This window comes from Topomyia yanbarensis, chromosome 3 (genome assembly GCF_030247195.1).
Source record: "Topomyia yanbarensis strain Yona2022 chromosome 3, ASM3024719v1, whole genome shotgun sequence".
In the NCBI taxonomy this organism is placed as follows: domain Eukaryota; kingdom Metazoa; phylum Arthropoda; class Insecta; order Diptera; family Culicidae; genus Topomyia; species Topomyia yanbarensis.
The window spans coordinates 165,018,070-165,034,078 of NC_080672.1; the positions used below are offsets into that span (position 1 = coordinate 165,018,070).

Genomic DNA, 16,009 nt, shown 5'->3' on the forward strand with positions numbered 1-16,009 from the left:
GGTAGGAACATCATTGTGCCGGAATATACCTGTCAAATAGGCCAAATAAAAAAAAGCACAAAAATAACCCTCAATCGCCGTTGCATAGCGACCAATTATTTTTATGTCTTTTAGCCAACAAAATAATGACCATTCTTTGCTGATGTACTTTTACAAATTAGAATGCACAAATTGTATAAACCATTTCCATGTGCGGTCTATACAAACTCTCTCAGTTCATAACAATAACAGCCGAAAATTTATACCGAGGAAATTCTTTATATTGAATATATTGTTTTCACATATATTTTTGGCAATTTGTAGTATAAACATTATCTGTCATGCATAGATATCATGTAAAAACTTATGAAATTATAAAAGTATGCCACGAAGAAATTATTTTCATAGCAGATATCACATCATTTTTCTGTTCGCCTCTCGATTATTCTGCTGTAAGTTTTATGCATTATGGACGATTTCGACCTTGAATGCATACAAATCACAGCAGAATAAACGAGACTGAAATGAAAAATAGGCAAACTATGCATTTTACTAATTTGAAGTTCAACTAAACGACTTGTGGTTTCAAACAGGCGTTTTTCTGCATGTACCAAAAGTGCGGACCAAAGACTTTTACTGGAGAGATTTTCGGTACCTTTACAGATATATACCGAAAGCAAAACAAACATGTTCCGAGGCGCAACGCGCAAACAATTCTAACACCAGTGACAATCCTGTTCTGTATCAAATATTCAAGTTAAAGAAAATGAGTAAATAGACAATATGGAGAATTATTTTTCATTCCGATATTTTCTTGTATTAAAATAGAATTTCGTCATATGTTTCGTTCCAAAGCGTGTGAGAACAATTTTGTCAACTTGTAGCAGATATGTTTCTGAACTTAGAACTTTAATGTGTTGTATAGTTGATAGTTGACCGATGATGTACAGCATTTTGTAGGACATATAATTGAATGTACAAAAGAAAATAAATTGTTATACATAAGCATGTTCTCATTCCGTTTGAATACGCGCTCGTCGAGTTTGGGGTGGTTGAACCATCCGTTGTAACTGGTAACATGATGGTTATTTTAAACTTTGATAAAAAAATGGTTCAAATAATTCAATTTGAATTCAAAATGAACTGTGAATGTTATTCTAAATGAACACGATACCTGTCGAGGTGGGAGAGAATATTTATAATAGTTTTAAGTGAATTTTCACATGTTTGGAATAAAAATCAATTGAAAATAAAAGTTAAATCACACTCTGCGAATTCAAATTGTACACGTTTTGCCTTTCTCATATAAAGAAAGGCTATGCAATCACTCCAAAAATCGATTTTCAAACCGATGCCCGTAGGGCCGAATGTCATATTCCATTCGATTCAGTTCGTCGAGATCGCAAAATGTCTGTGTGTATGTATAGTGTATGTATTAGGGTGGGGCAAGTGATCGTTTTTTCAGCACAGCACTTTTTTTGTTCCTTTTGGGGTCCCAAATAACTGTGCAAAATTTGGGGTTGATTGGTGTTGACCCGGCGTAGCGCATTACGTTTGAAATTTGTATGGAGATTAGTATGGGAAAACCTACTTTTTTGCATTTTTACTTTTTTCCAACTCGACAATATTTCAGTTCGAATTTCTATATATAAAAGCCCTCCCCCCCCCTCTCACCCCTCACTACACTCTATTGCTCTGCTCAACTACCTACGCTCATGAAATTGAGCTAAGGCTTTTGAATAATTCATACAAACATACCAATGTGGTACATCTAAAATATATGATGTTATTTTGGAATGCTATATGAAATATCATTGGTACACCCGCAGTGTACAATAAAAATGATTTTTGGCATTTAATTCGATGTATCGTACTTTGAACAGCTATAACTTGGTTTAGAGAGATTCTAACACCATACATCCTTCGGCAAAGTTGTTCAGCATATCCTGGACTACACTTCTATCTAATTGTTGGCATACTGCAGGAAGTATTGTAGTCTGTAGAATTAAAAATGCAAAAAAGTAGGTTTTCCCATACTAATCTCCATACAAATTTCAAACGCAATGCGCTACGCCGGGTCAACACCAATCGACCCCAAATTTTGCACAGTTATTTGGGACCCCAAAAGGAACCAAAAAAGTGCTGTGCTCGGTTGATGTGGTTACGATTACGTTTTGCCTTTCTCATATAAAGAAAGGCTATGCAATCACTGTAAAAATCGACTTTTTAACCAAGGCCCGGAGGGCCGAGTGTCTTATACCATTCGATTCAGTTCGTCGAGATCGGCAAATGTCTGTGTGAGTATGTATGTGTGTGTGTGTATGTGTGTGTGTATGTGTGTGTGTATGTGTGTGTGTGTCATTTAAACTCACACAATTTTCTCAGAGATGGCTGAACCGATTTTCGCAAACTTAGTTTCATCTGAAAGGTATAACGCTCCCATAAGCTGCTATTGAATTTTTAGTTGATCCGACTTCCGGTTCCGGAGTTACGGGTTGAAGAGTGTGGTCACACAGCAAATTCCCATATAAACTGGTACCACCATGGTGTTCAAATGATGTAAAACATATTGAAATTGATGTAACATTACTCTAGTTTGCGGGTCTGGATCACTAATGATCAATCAAAGCAGCTTTGACCACATTGGCCACCTATGACGGTTCATGACGCCCCCGGGGAACCCGCCATGTTCCTAAGCTAATATCACACCCATTTTCCAACGAATTCTCTACCGATTTTTACAAACTTGATTTCAAATGAAAGATACAGTAATACCATTGACTGCTGCTGAATTTCATTCGGTTCTGACTCTTGCTTCCGGAGTTACAGGGGTATTAGTAAGAATACACTGAAATTTCCCATATAAATCGGTACAATCGTAATACCTCAGAGACTAAAAACTATTGAAATGGTCACCAAATTACTTCTAATCGCAGATCTAGATCACTGATTGCCAATCAAACATTCTTTGAATATATTGTCCACTATCGACGATTCCGGAATTCCGGGCATATTCCACAATTAAAGTCACATCGGTTCTTCGGTGATGACTGAACCGATTTTCTCAAACCAAGTCTCAAATGGAAGGCATAATATGCAGTTGAGTATTGCGTCGCCGCCCCTCCCCCCTCGCCTTGCCCTTACACAACCCTCTTTCATCACCCCCTCCCCTTGGAACACCCTCACGCCCGCATTTCCTTCATCCACCCCGTATACCGAAATAAGATGAAGGATTTCTGACGCAACCCCCACTCCCACTCTACTAACCCCCCATTCCCTCCACTTTCAAACCCATTCCACCAACATTTCAAAATATAATCACATGAAGACAGCATTGAACACATAAAGATAACAATTAAATATTATTCTTTTGCCTTTCTCATATAGAAAGGTTATGCAATTGCTCCAAAAACCGACTTTCTAACCGAGGCCCGGAGGGCCGAGTCTCATATAACCTCATATAACATGTATGTATGCATGTATGTGTGTGTATGTGCGTATTTGTTAACAAAATGTCCACATCGGTTTCTCGGAGATTGCTGAACCGATTTTTACAAACCAAGATTCAAATGAAAGGTATAATATTCCCATCGGTTGCTATTGAATTTCATTTTCAACCGACATCTTGTTTCGGATTACGAGTTGAAGAGTATGGTTACAAAACAAAATTTGTTGATTTGTCCATATCGGTTTCTCGGAATTTTCTGAACCGATTTTGACAAACTTGATTTTAAATGAAAGGTCCATTAGCTGTTGTTGAATTTTGTGTGGATCCGAGTTCTGGTTCCTGAATTACAGAGTGATATGTACGATCACGCAGCAAATCCCGATTCTAACGAATTCTGCGATGAATGTAAAAAGGCGAATTTTTTTTCCAAAATGTAAACACAACTGTTGAATATGTAGATCTAGGTCACCAACAGTCATTCAAAGTCTCTTTGGCCACACTCCAAATTCAGAATAACGGTTATATTGGTTTCTCGAAAATGACTAGACCGATTTGATCAACTTAGTCTCAAATGAAAAGTGTTGCGTACCTGGAAACTGATATTAAATTCCATCTCCATCCGACTTCCGGCTCCGGAGTTACGGCGATCACATAGAAAACTCCGATTCAAACCGATACCGCGATGAATGAAAAAAGGTGCTCTTATATATACTTACCAAGTGTAATAAGAATGAAAGACATTTCCATAATGTTATATTGTACGAACCAGCTATTAAACCATAGTTTGGAGAAATGAGAAAGGCACAATTGCACCTCTAGGTGGATTAAAACAGGTTTTTCTATATAACAATGCCCCACACTAGTATGTATGTGTGTGTCATATAAAGTCACTCAATTTTCTCAGAGATGGCTGAACCGATTTCCACCAACTTAGTTTCAAATGAACGGTATAACGCTCGCATAAGACGCTATTGAATTTTTAGTTGATCGGACATCCGGTTCCGGAGTTACGGGTTAAAGAGTGTGGTCACACAGCAAATTCTTATATAAACTGGTAACCTTATGATGTCCGAATGATATATTACATATTCAAATACGTTCTACATTACTTGGTTTGCGGGTCTGGATCACTAATGACAAATCAAAGTAGTTTTGACCACATTGGTCACCTATGACGGATCTTGAGGCCCCCTGGGAACTCGCTAAGTTCCCTAGCTAATGCCACACTTATTTTCCAGCAAGCTCTTAACCGATTTTTACAAACTTGATTTCAAATGAAAAATACAATACTCTTATTGACTGCTATTAAATTTCATCCAGTTCTGACTTTTGGTTTGGTTGGTTGTTGCGGTCACATAAGATTTTCTCATATAAACCGGTACAATCGTGATACCTCATAGGTTTAAAATCTATTGAAATGAACATCAAATTACTTCGAATCGCAGGCCTAGATCACTGATGGCGAATCAAAGATTATTGGAATATATTGTCCACTATCGATAATTCCGGAAGTCCCAGGCTCCGGGCATATTCCAGATCTAAAGCCACTTCGGTGATGACTGAACCAATTTTCACGAACCTAATCCCAAATGGATGGTATAATATGAAGCTCGGTATTGAACCGCCCATCTACCCCTCCACCTTCTTCTCAGCTCCCACCCCCTCTCTAACCCCCGCCCTCTCAGACCAACCTCCCTCCGGTATTCCCTTCATTCACCCCGTATACTAAAATAAGTTAGATGATTCGTGATACATTCTCCCCTTCCCACTAATTATACCTTCCCTTCTCCATCATGAAGTTAACAAGAAGACAATATTGAACCCACTTTGATTAAGCTATATAAATACTATATTTTTGTTTGTTTAAAGTGTATCAGTGTCGACATGTTGCTTGTCAGGTTCGTGGCAACAGTGCAATTAAAATATGCCTATCAAGTGTAATAAGAATATAATATATATTTCCACAATGTTATATTGAACGTAACCAAGCATTAAAATTTAGTTTGGATAAATGAGAAAGGCACCACTAGGTGGATTAAAACAGGTTATTTCAGTGAGGCTTAGGTAAAAAATAAACAAAGGTCAAATAAAAAATTAAACTTTGACAGAATGAACATTTTATTTTCACAAGTATTTGGTATATTTCATAGTTTTGTTTGCACTGTGGCAAACAGAGAATATAGATATATTTCTGTAATGCATCGATTCAGATTGGAACGATTTTATTTGCTAGCAAAATTTCTACGATTTTATGAATAGAATAATAAGTACAATAAAACAGAAATGAGCAATTTATTTTTACGAACATCCTGTAACTATTTGTGTCATTTATACGTAATTTCGCTTTAAACAAACTTGTAATGATTACAACAACTGACAGAATCTGTTTAATTATTTCTAGAGTTAATAAATATTTTAATCTGACGGGTTAGTATTCCAAATTTATGTCGTATTATTTTCTGATTCGCGGCTCAAGATATATTTTGGAAAAGTAGATAAGGTAGATATATGTATCGGTGGTTCAGAACTATTGAAGCATATGCCAACAATCGAAACATCACCGTTGCGATCGCAATTAATTTTAAAATATTTTTTTGTTAGATGTTTTATGTGAGTTTATTCTCATTGGAGCAATGCACATATTTAAGCCTAGAACTTTACACTTACGCTAGTGGAACGTTGCACTGGGGTACAAACGTACAAATGTGTAATATATTAATTATATAATATATATAATTATTACTTACGCAAGAGGAGCATGACAATTTTTTGCATATTTTTGTCCTCTTTCGGTAACATGATGCTGACATTTGCATTACTGCGTTCTGATCGGCAATTCACGGCAATGTTAAAAAACCGTGTAATGAAGTTAATTAAAAATTCACTGCCTATGCCATTTAATAGTCTGATGTATTTATGTTTTTAAACAATTTTGGAATCCTCAGTACTAAAAGATATAGGCTGATGTTTGAGGTGGGATTTTTTGTGACTTGTTTAACATTAACAATAGGTACCACAGCTAACTAAATGAGCTTTTGTTTGGTAGATTTTCGAATTTTTTGTAGGACTTTGAAGCCAAAGTCCGATTATTGCTAAAAACGGCATTTAATTAGCAAGTATATTTTTCAATATAAAGAGCCATAGTTCTCAAGGGAGAGTAAGGAGTTGAAGGAAGAAAGTTTAGAAAAGCGTGGAATAGGGTCATATGAGCAAGCTTCACGGCGACTTAATCTTTTGTCTGCTACCGCAGGAGTTTAGATATTTTGGCATTAGAAATGCGATTCACTTGAGTCTGCGGCATGTCAGGATGAGCGTAAAATTACTTTGCACTTCATGCTGTCGGAACCGTGTCTCTTGAGTACTATGGCTCTTAATATTGAAAAGTATACCTTCACCTTCCACTCTCTTGCTTATTAAATGCCGTTACAACAGTAAACAACTTGACTGATAAGGTCGTTGATAAAAATGGGAAAAAACAATTAACATTTCATGGTGAAAATAATAATATTAAACATTTTGCTAAAAGCTTTTGCCAATGATTTGAAGAACTGTGCAAAATTCAAAACGATTGTCCAGGAAATTTTGAGTTATGATTTACACCGCATTTTATCGAGGTGCCTCCTGAAGGTTCACTGTCTGCATCCAGTGTCAGGTTCAATTTGTAAATTTATAATTGTCAATTCATTTTCATACAGATCGCTGACTATAGGAAGTAATTAATCGTAATTAATTATTTTGTAACCTGGATTTGACGCTGTCTCAATTTTCACATGACGTCAGCAAAATTTCATTGAACAGAACGTTATAGCAATCCAAGATGTGGAAAGCTCAGGATTTTGGATTTAACCCATTTGACAAATTTTCTTTGCTGAAAATCAGCCTTTGAATTTGTGAAATTCTCAGCTTAATTGCTGAACTTTTGGTATTTCAGGCTTGTTTAGGTAATCGTGCTGATAATTTTAATTATTTCATTTTCAGCAAAGTAGGTCTGCAAAATTCTATATGCATGGTTAGTGGAGTAGTTGGGAAGGATGGTATAATAAGCCTCACCAGGCTGAAATGTCAGATTTCTATTCAAAGTACCACATAAGTATCTTGAGTAAATAAATAATTGTATTTGGCATCTTTCATGTACTGCAGAACAGCTATTAATACAAACATTTCAAAAGAGGTAAGCTTCCACTATTTCTCTATCAGCATTTGATTTAATTTGAAACAGTCAGATTTGGCTGAACTGTCTGACTACTAAATATAATTTTAGAGAAGCTCTCTCAGTCCTTGGAGTGGCTAGCGCCTGACAATACAACTCCATTACGTCCTCAATAGTATGCACCATCATCGAAATAGCAAAATAACGTTTTAGCCAATTATGGATCTTAAATAATGGTAATGTTACTTTGTTTAGGCATAATAAACAAAGTTAGCAGTAATATGGCTGATTTCGTGACGTGTGAACAAGCAATGTAAGCTGTACAGTTAATCCTTAAAAGGAAATGCATAAAAATCGAAATTTATGCAATGCAAACATTTTATATTTTTTACTGGTACTTAAGGATCTCGACAATATGTAAAAATATGAAGACAGCATGTTTTATGTCTTAATTTGTTTTGATTTTACAAAATTCTCTTGGTCAAGTCTCCCCAGACCTTGGTGGCCCATCATGGGGAGACTTGACCAAAAAAACTCATCTCTGAAAAACTTTTATAACTTTGGAATAAGCAAACTAAAAATTCTACAAAAAATCATGAATATGCGCAATACTCCTGCGCGTTTTGTTTAAATGAGTTTTAAAGGATTGAAATGGTTTTTAGACATTTACGTAGGTTTAACTGAAAACCTGGTCAAGTCTCCCCATGTTCCCCTACTTGTGGAATGGAAAAGCAACTGTGTAAATGTCTCAACGATTGGTCCAGTAAATTTCGAGTTATGATGTACACCGCCGCGCTAGTACACAGAGTGCGCGCCCCTCAGAAAAGCAAACGAACACCAACCTACTCGTTCTAGTAGTGAGCCATTCGCGCGACTTCAGGAGAGCCAGGCATGAAGCTTTCAACAGCGTAATGAACGGGTAATTATGGACAAACAGTTTTATATTCGTTTTGTACGTGAAACCTAGTCCTATTAGAATAATTAATAGTATAATTACAATTTTTGCCGATGGTGAAGTTACGGGTTTGAAAACAGCCAAAAATAAAACCAAAATCAGCCATAAGTCTTTTCATAGCATTCACAGCTATTTGGTCTCTTAGAAAATTTGTGTTTTTTGTAATGATAAAAAATACCTTCGAACATTATTAATACTAAAAATCAGAAACAAAAAAGTTATAAGTAAAATAAGAATTAAAGGAGTTCATCAGAAAAATTATCTCATAACTCAATTACTGTGACAACATGTCTTCTGCCTGCAAAATTTATAAAAATACTATCCTCTACAGCTTTGTCGAAGATGGTCAAGCGCTATCTCTTTCAGTTCAAAAATTAATTTTCTATAGCCTACACTGATCATTAAAAAAATATTTCCAAAAGAATGCGCTATTTACATACACAAACATTGTAGAATATGTAACATCGTTAATATGAATGGTTTTGATTCCTATGAATTAAGTACCTTAAAACGAGTGTTTCATACTCGGTACTTCATGTAAATCGATGGTTTTCAGTTTTTAATACCTATTTCTGCTTAGATTACCTCCATTAGCAAACATATTTGAACATTTAGTAAAAATTAGTTTAGCGATAATTGAGTTTGAAACTAGTTTAAAAATTTCTCAATAAATTGTATATTTTCGGGGGCTCTGGGCCACCCTTGTCAAGTGTTCATCTTGCCCGCTGTGCCCATAACAGTGTACTTTCCCCTAATAGTTTTTAGAATACCACCCTCAGCAAACGCTAAACTATTCGCGTTCTCCGCAGCTGCCCACAAGTACGGATGCAAAGGTGAAGGAAAAACCATTAAACTCTCCGATTCATTGAAAGCCACGCGGATTTGATTTGCCGCACAGGGGGCGAATTTTGGAACTACGAGCCGCATTAGTCTTCTCCCAGCGTTGTTGGAGGCAACATGTGAATTGCGCGCGCTTGTACAACGGCTTTTCACACGATATCGACGTCGCGACAATTGTGGAAGTCGGCTTACCGATATGTACATATCATGATGGTGTCGCGCAACATTTCGATCCTAGCGACCGTCGGCGTGTTTATTTTAGCTGTCGGTGTTTGGTGCGAAGAAGATCAAAGTGAGTGATAAGTGTTTGTCTACTTGTTTGTCTAAAATCAGTGTTTACAATCCGACGATCTGTGGGCACCAATTAAAAATTGATATATAAAACTGGTAAAAACTGATAAAATCCTACAATTTCATACTAAAATTTGCAGCAACCGAGCCGTGGCGGAAACTTCCCAAACTCTACGATTACGATGATTTCGATGACTGCAGGCGTGCGAACCCCGAGTACGAGTACTGCGTAGTGAAGGCACACCTCGAAGAGAACACAAAATCAGCTCTGTGGCGCCAGATCAGTGTATGTATATTAAACAGTTAACACATCCATGAACCTTGATAACTATTGAGTTGCAAAAATGACACATGCAAGTACTCGTGCACAAACAATACACTTTGGAACGGCCCAACAACGAATTATAGAGAGTTGACTAAACTTTATGATAACACAAAAAAAGTTGTGTTTTTAAGATCTTATCAGTAAGATCTAAAATAACAAAATTAAAAAAAATGTTTTTATTTACCCCCTGACAGAGAGATTATAAACTTTGGTCATTATGGTAGTCGTAAACTTCCAATTGCTTAATTATAATTCTTATAGTTACATTTTGAGGTCGTTCCGCTCAGACTGATGCATCGGGTGTGAAGCAAAGAAGTAGACATTTTTAATTTCGCACGAGTGTCAAATAAACAAAATTGCAAACAAAAAGTGCAACATTTAGCGAAATTGTGCAAACAAGGCTAACTTAAGTCGGATCGTGGTCAAAATTATATATGGCTGCTATTTGCGATGCTGTTCCCAGGTATAAGCAATTTGTTTGCGACGTGTGTTTCAAAAATTAACAATGGAGAAGGTTAAGCCTAACTTGTAGTACACCTGTTTTATTGCAGCTATGGTGCACTTTACCTTGCTTCGAATAGGGAAAAATGCTCCAAAATTCGTGAATAAATTGTCAAGAATTCTGGAACAATCACATTTTTCTTTCAAAATGCCTGCACAATGCTGTTATTTAGTTGCTGTTGTGCTATCTTATGACAAACGCCATTTTGTGGTAAACTGAATTAAATATGTCACATTACTTGTCTAAAAAATCTCTACAAAGTGGCGTATTCAGAATGTTGACATACTGATTGCTTACTGAGATATAGCGAGAAACGTGATGAGAAATTCTGAGCTTTTTTGCTTCAAACGGATGTGTCTTGGGATTGGCTCAAGTTGTCTTGATGTATTGGATGTTTTTCTGCATAAAACTATCTGCGAAACAAAATGGCATAATTATTTTCAAAATAAAAATACACGAATTGTGAGAAAAATGCAGTTTAAGTTTTAAATTGGAAATATAGAATATGCAAAAAATGCCTAACCCCTATGTTGAGTTTTTGAGATAATTTTCCAATTAAGGGTTTTTTACATTTCTTATAAAAGAAATGTATAGAATTCGCTCAAACTTTCAAGAATTTTTCCGAGGCCCGGAGGGCCGAGTCTTATATACCAATCGACTCAGCTCGACGATTTGGGACAATGTCTGTGTGTGTGTGTGTCTGTGTGTGTATGTAACGGACAAATTCTCATTCGTGTTTCTCAGCGATGGCTGAACCGATCTTATCCAAACTAATTTTAAATGAAAGAACTAAAAAAACAGTATGAGCGCTATTAATTTGTTTTTGATTCTGATGTTTAGTTTCCAAGATATGAATGTTTGAATGTGTAAAAATGGCGTTTTTTGCAGTTTTTTTAAATTATTTGCCGAAATTGACAACATAGATTAACAATTTATATGTTTTTAGACAGATTTAACGAATACCTTTCGAACAAGCTATAGATTGTTGAAATCGGACTATTATCAAATGAGATATTTAACATTAAATGCGGACGAAAGATTTTTATCATTTCCCATTGCCAGAAATATGACCAAAAACATGTAATCTGTTATTAACGCCAAAACGGCTTATTTTAGGTCAATAGTATCTTTGGAGAATTTAATGTAGATAATATGCCCTTTCTTTTGGTATTGTGCTTTTGCTGATTAATCTCCCTATGAGTGAGATATTTTCACAAATTTTCTTGGAAGTGATTATATCGAAATGATGTCTTCAGCAAATTTGTAGCTCTTACTTTTGCGAATAACTTTACTAAAGACTTTAAATATCTATTTTGAATACTTTAAAAGTTATGGCTTGTTGTTTGTTGATTACTCTTTGTCGCCTCTTTGTTGTGCAATATAGTAATAATCCATTGAAATAAGTTAAACATTATTTCGATAAAACGAATTATGTATTTCATTTTACTATCTACAACCGCTAGAAATAATCACCGAACACTTCCAAGTTGTCTGGAAGGAACTTGATAACTTATCAGTACAAAAATTTTCATTTGTGCGAACCTTCTGACTGCAATTTTTCTAACTTATAACCATCGGATCGATCTGAAACATATCGGAAAATGAAAAGCGAAATAAATAACTCCAAGCAACGGCGTAGCCAAGAGAAGGGTTTTGGGGTATAACACCATACAACCCCCTTCACCACACCCAAAAAAAAATTGGATTGAAGTTAAAAATTTATTGATGCAGACTGATTTAATTCAATATTACAATAACAATTATCTGATCCGTAGATTGATAACCTGTTGTTGTAAATATCATGAGGACTTTTGATAAATTGTCGGAATGGGGTCCTGATATGTAACTGATCTATTGGTCCTTATTTCACAGTTGTCTAATAGCATCAATATCAAATTCCTGCCTGAAAACATTCCAATAGAAAATTCCAGAGTTCTGTAATCAATCATAATCCTCAGATTTATTATGTAATAAGGGCCTTTATTTAATAGGAAGCGAAGTTAAAATTGATTTAATGTCTATGAAACATAGAACAGCTCACCAAAAAAAAAATGCATAACTTTCAACATTTGCCAAAAATGTTTTTGTCTTTCTCATTCACCCTAAAATTCGTCAATCTAATCCCGACCCGGAGGGCCGAGTGTCATGTGCCAATCGACTGAGTTCGTCGAGATCGAAAAATGTCTGTGTGTGTCTGTATGTGTGTATGTGTGTATGTAGAAAAAAAAATGTGACCTCTGTTTCTCAGAGACGGCTGGACCGATTTGCACAAAGTTAGTCTCAAATGAAAGGTACAACCGTCCCATCCGCTGCTATTGAATTTTTTATTGATTGGACTTCCGGTTCCGGAGTTACGAGTTAAAGAGTGCAATCACGCAGCAAATTCCCATATAAACTGAAATGAAAAATTTCCAAAATCAAATTTGTATTTTTGATGCCAAATGACTTTAAAATGCATGAAACATTGAGATGTTTGACAAAAATTGACTTCTTTGGACTTTGGTACATTTTTGCCTTTCTCATATAGAAAGGTTATGCAATCACTCCAAAAATCGTCAATCATGCCGACCCGGAGGGAGTATGCAGTGAGGGGTTGCTACTTTAAAATTAAAACTAGTTTAAAATTTCTTAACAAGTTGAAAATTTTCGGCAGGACCTGGACCTCCCGGATCTTTCTCCATGATCCGCCGATGGTTTCAAGCGATGCTTCAGTATCACATAGTATCTCAAGATCGTGGCTGTCGATCCATTGTATGTATGTGCAAATCGAACTGAACATGTAATATTCATTTCCACCATTGTATTGAACATAACCAACCATGGAATCGTAGTCTGGACAAATGAGACAAGCACAATTGCACCACTAGGTGGATTAAAACAGGTTTTTATTTTGGGAATGCGTCGAGTTGAGACGAAAACGTAATATGATTAATAACGAGGATAACACTTTCCGAATGTAGAGAGAAATTTATGAAAAATTAGGAATTCCATTCGACTCTAGCAGGTCCTGATCGATTTTGATGAGCATTTGATTTTTGTTGTATGACCAATTATATGTATAGGTCAAATGTTTTAGAAAAGTAATTTAAGGTCAAGATAGCATCATTTTGAAACCGCCAATTTCGGAGGTTTAGTATCTTCGATGAGTTTTACATACGTTAAACAGCGCATCATTTGATAAAATAATTTTGACGGTATATCGTCCAAGAAGTATTTATGGTGAATTTTCTCAGGTTAATATTCATGACTACAATAAAGTCTCAACAAATTCGCTAAAGACACGAACACTGTTACTATTTTCTGAAAAATAATTCTGCATAATTTTAAAACTAGAAAAATTACGGTTTCGGAATTATGCCGTTTGGACAGTATGATCGATTTTCACCAAACCGAATTTCTGGCTACGCCGCTGATTTCAAGAAAGTAGAAACAAAGTCGTTCTACACTCGTTCACAAGAAACTTTTTCCGAATGCTGAATATCTATTATAACACATTGAAACCCCGATTTTATCAGCCAAATATGAACATATGTTTGATGGGCTCTAGCAGACGAACAAGACTGAATTCGAGTAAATCCTTTCTTGAGCATGTTTTCCTTATCATGAAGATATGCGAAATATGCGAAAATAAAAAGTTCATCATAATCAGAAGTAGTTACCAGACTACATCAAGGGACGAGAAGAATATTTTAACAGCTTCAGTTTATTATAAAGAAAAAAAATTGCCCGATTTAGTCAATGTCCCCATTTTGTCAGCCTAAAATACGCCATAAGGCTGATAAAAATGGGTCTTTATTGTATGTATTATTCACTGTGTTTCACATTAATAGGTACATTTCATTTTTGGAGATTTTTTTATTGCATCGAATTACAACAATTTTAGGTAGTTTTCAAGGGGTTATTTTATAGACTTCTTCCAAAATTTGGCGGACCTATTCCAATTCGTATACCAATTAATTGGTATACTTAAGGGTTTATATGTTGCAGATAGAGAAAATACTGAAATTTTCACCTTTTTTCCTACACAATATTACGAAAGCTCATTAAACAATTTTTCCTAATAAGTTTGTGAAAATTATAAACTATTTGAAATTTTTTAATAGTTTTATTTTTTATTTAACCGTGATTTTTTAATAAATAGTGACCATCGCTTCACAACGTAGTTTATTTTTCATGGCTTGCGGTGAACACGATCTCTCGAATTGCTGAACTGAAAATTATGGAATAGAAATTAATTTTTAGTATTCTTTACAGATCCGTTGGTGCCCTAAGGCGATTTCGCTAGATTTTCAGAGCACTGTGCACCCATTGCATTAACGCAAGTGACGGAAGGTTATCGAAAAGTTTCGTTAAAATGAAAATTCCAGTAATGATGATGATTTTCCCAAACGGTTCGTTTTCGTGAGGTTTTTATTTGTTCTTTGGCATTAGGATTAGCGATAATAATTCAAATCAAGGATACTACTGGGAAGTCACCTTTGGAAAAAGTCGCTTTCCCATTGATTTGGTTTGAGATTTCTAGCACTGATGTTGTCCTATGCTGATTTGAGCGATTCTCTGAGTCCTGCCACTATCCCATGTAATATGTGTTATCAAAAACATCGCGAAGCATCAAGCTCTAAATGTTCTCAAACGATATAATATCCGAAGAGAGTGATAAGAGTTATAAGAAATGTCTCATCACACTGTTAGGTGGATTAAAGACGTTTTTACTAATAAAATGGCATAATCGCTGTTTTTCTAGAAAAATTTCGCCATTTTATGAGTAAAAAGCCCCCTTAATTGGAAAATTATCCCAAAAACTCAACGTAGGGGTTAGGCATTTTTTACATAGAATGTGTATGCAAAGTTTGAAAGAAATCGGTTAAGTAGTTTTTGAATGGCAGGTAACACCGTAAATCATGTTTTTTTTCCAGAGATGTTCTACAAAAAGCTTCGTCACCGAGTCGCTAGTTGATATTTTTGCAGGAAAAAATTACAGAATGTTATTGATTTGATGTAGTATAATGTACAAAAGTTTCGATCAATTAGCTCCACCCATCTTTCTAAAATAATTTGTCAAAAAAGTGGGGCTCTATTCTCACAGTCACGTCATTTAGTGACTAGAAGAAAATTTCCCTCTAATCACTAGGCGACGTGACTGTGAGAATAGGGCCCCTTATTTTTTTACGCTGGAACCCTTACCCCCCCCCCCCCCCCTCTTAAACTTACACAATTTGTTCATAGATGGTTCCATATAGGCTGGAAATGAAAAATGTTCAATGTCTCCCAAATGCACGAATCTTGGAGATTTGATGATATACCCAACAAAGTTTTTTTTACGAAAGATCTACTTTGTGGGACTGATTCTGGCTCTTTAGCAAGTGTTCAACCTTTCTCATACAGGAAGATTGCTAGAAACTTCAACACCCTCCCACCCCTAAGACGCACCACTCTCACACCTCACTCGGCTTCAGCCGTTCCACATACTAGAAGGTGCGATCTACTTCACTTCGCTTCGAAAAAAAAAATTACCCAAT

At 35.7% G+C, this 16,009-nt stretch overlaps 1 protein-coding gene across 1 annotated transcript in view; it reads left to right on the plus strand.

Annotated features, from left to right (window-relative positions):
• The first annotated feature begins 9,451 nt into the window (after window positions 1-9,451).
• LOC131693041 (regulator of hypoxia-inducible factor 1-like) overlaps window positions 9,452-16,009 on the plus strand; it is a 44,665-nt gene continuing 38,107 nt past the window's right edge. The window contains exons 1-2 of the mRNA XM_058980514.1: window positions 9,452-9,664; window positions 9,804-9,949. Coding sequence (XP_058836497.1) covers window positions 9,580-9,664; window positions 9,804-9,949 — 231 coding nt within the window. The 5' untranslated portion in view covers window positions 9,452-9,579. The remainder of the gene's footprint in view (window positions 9,665-9,803; window positions 9,950-16,009) is intronic.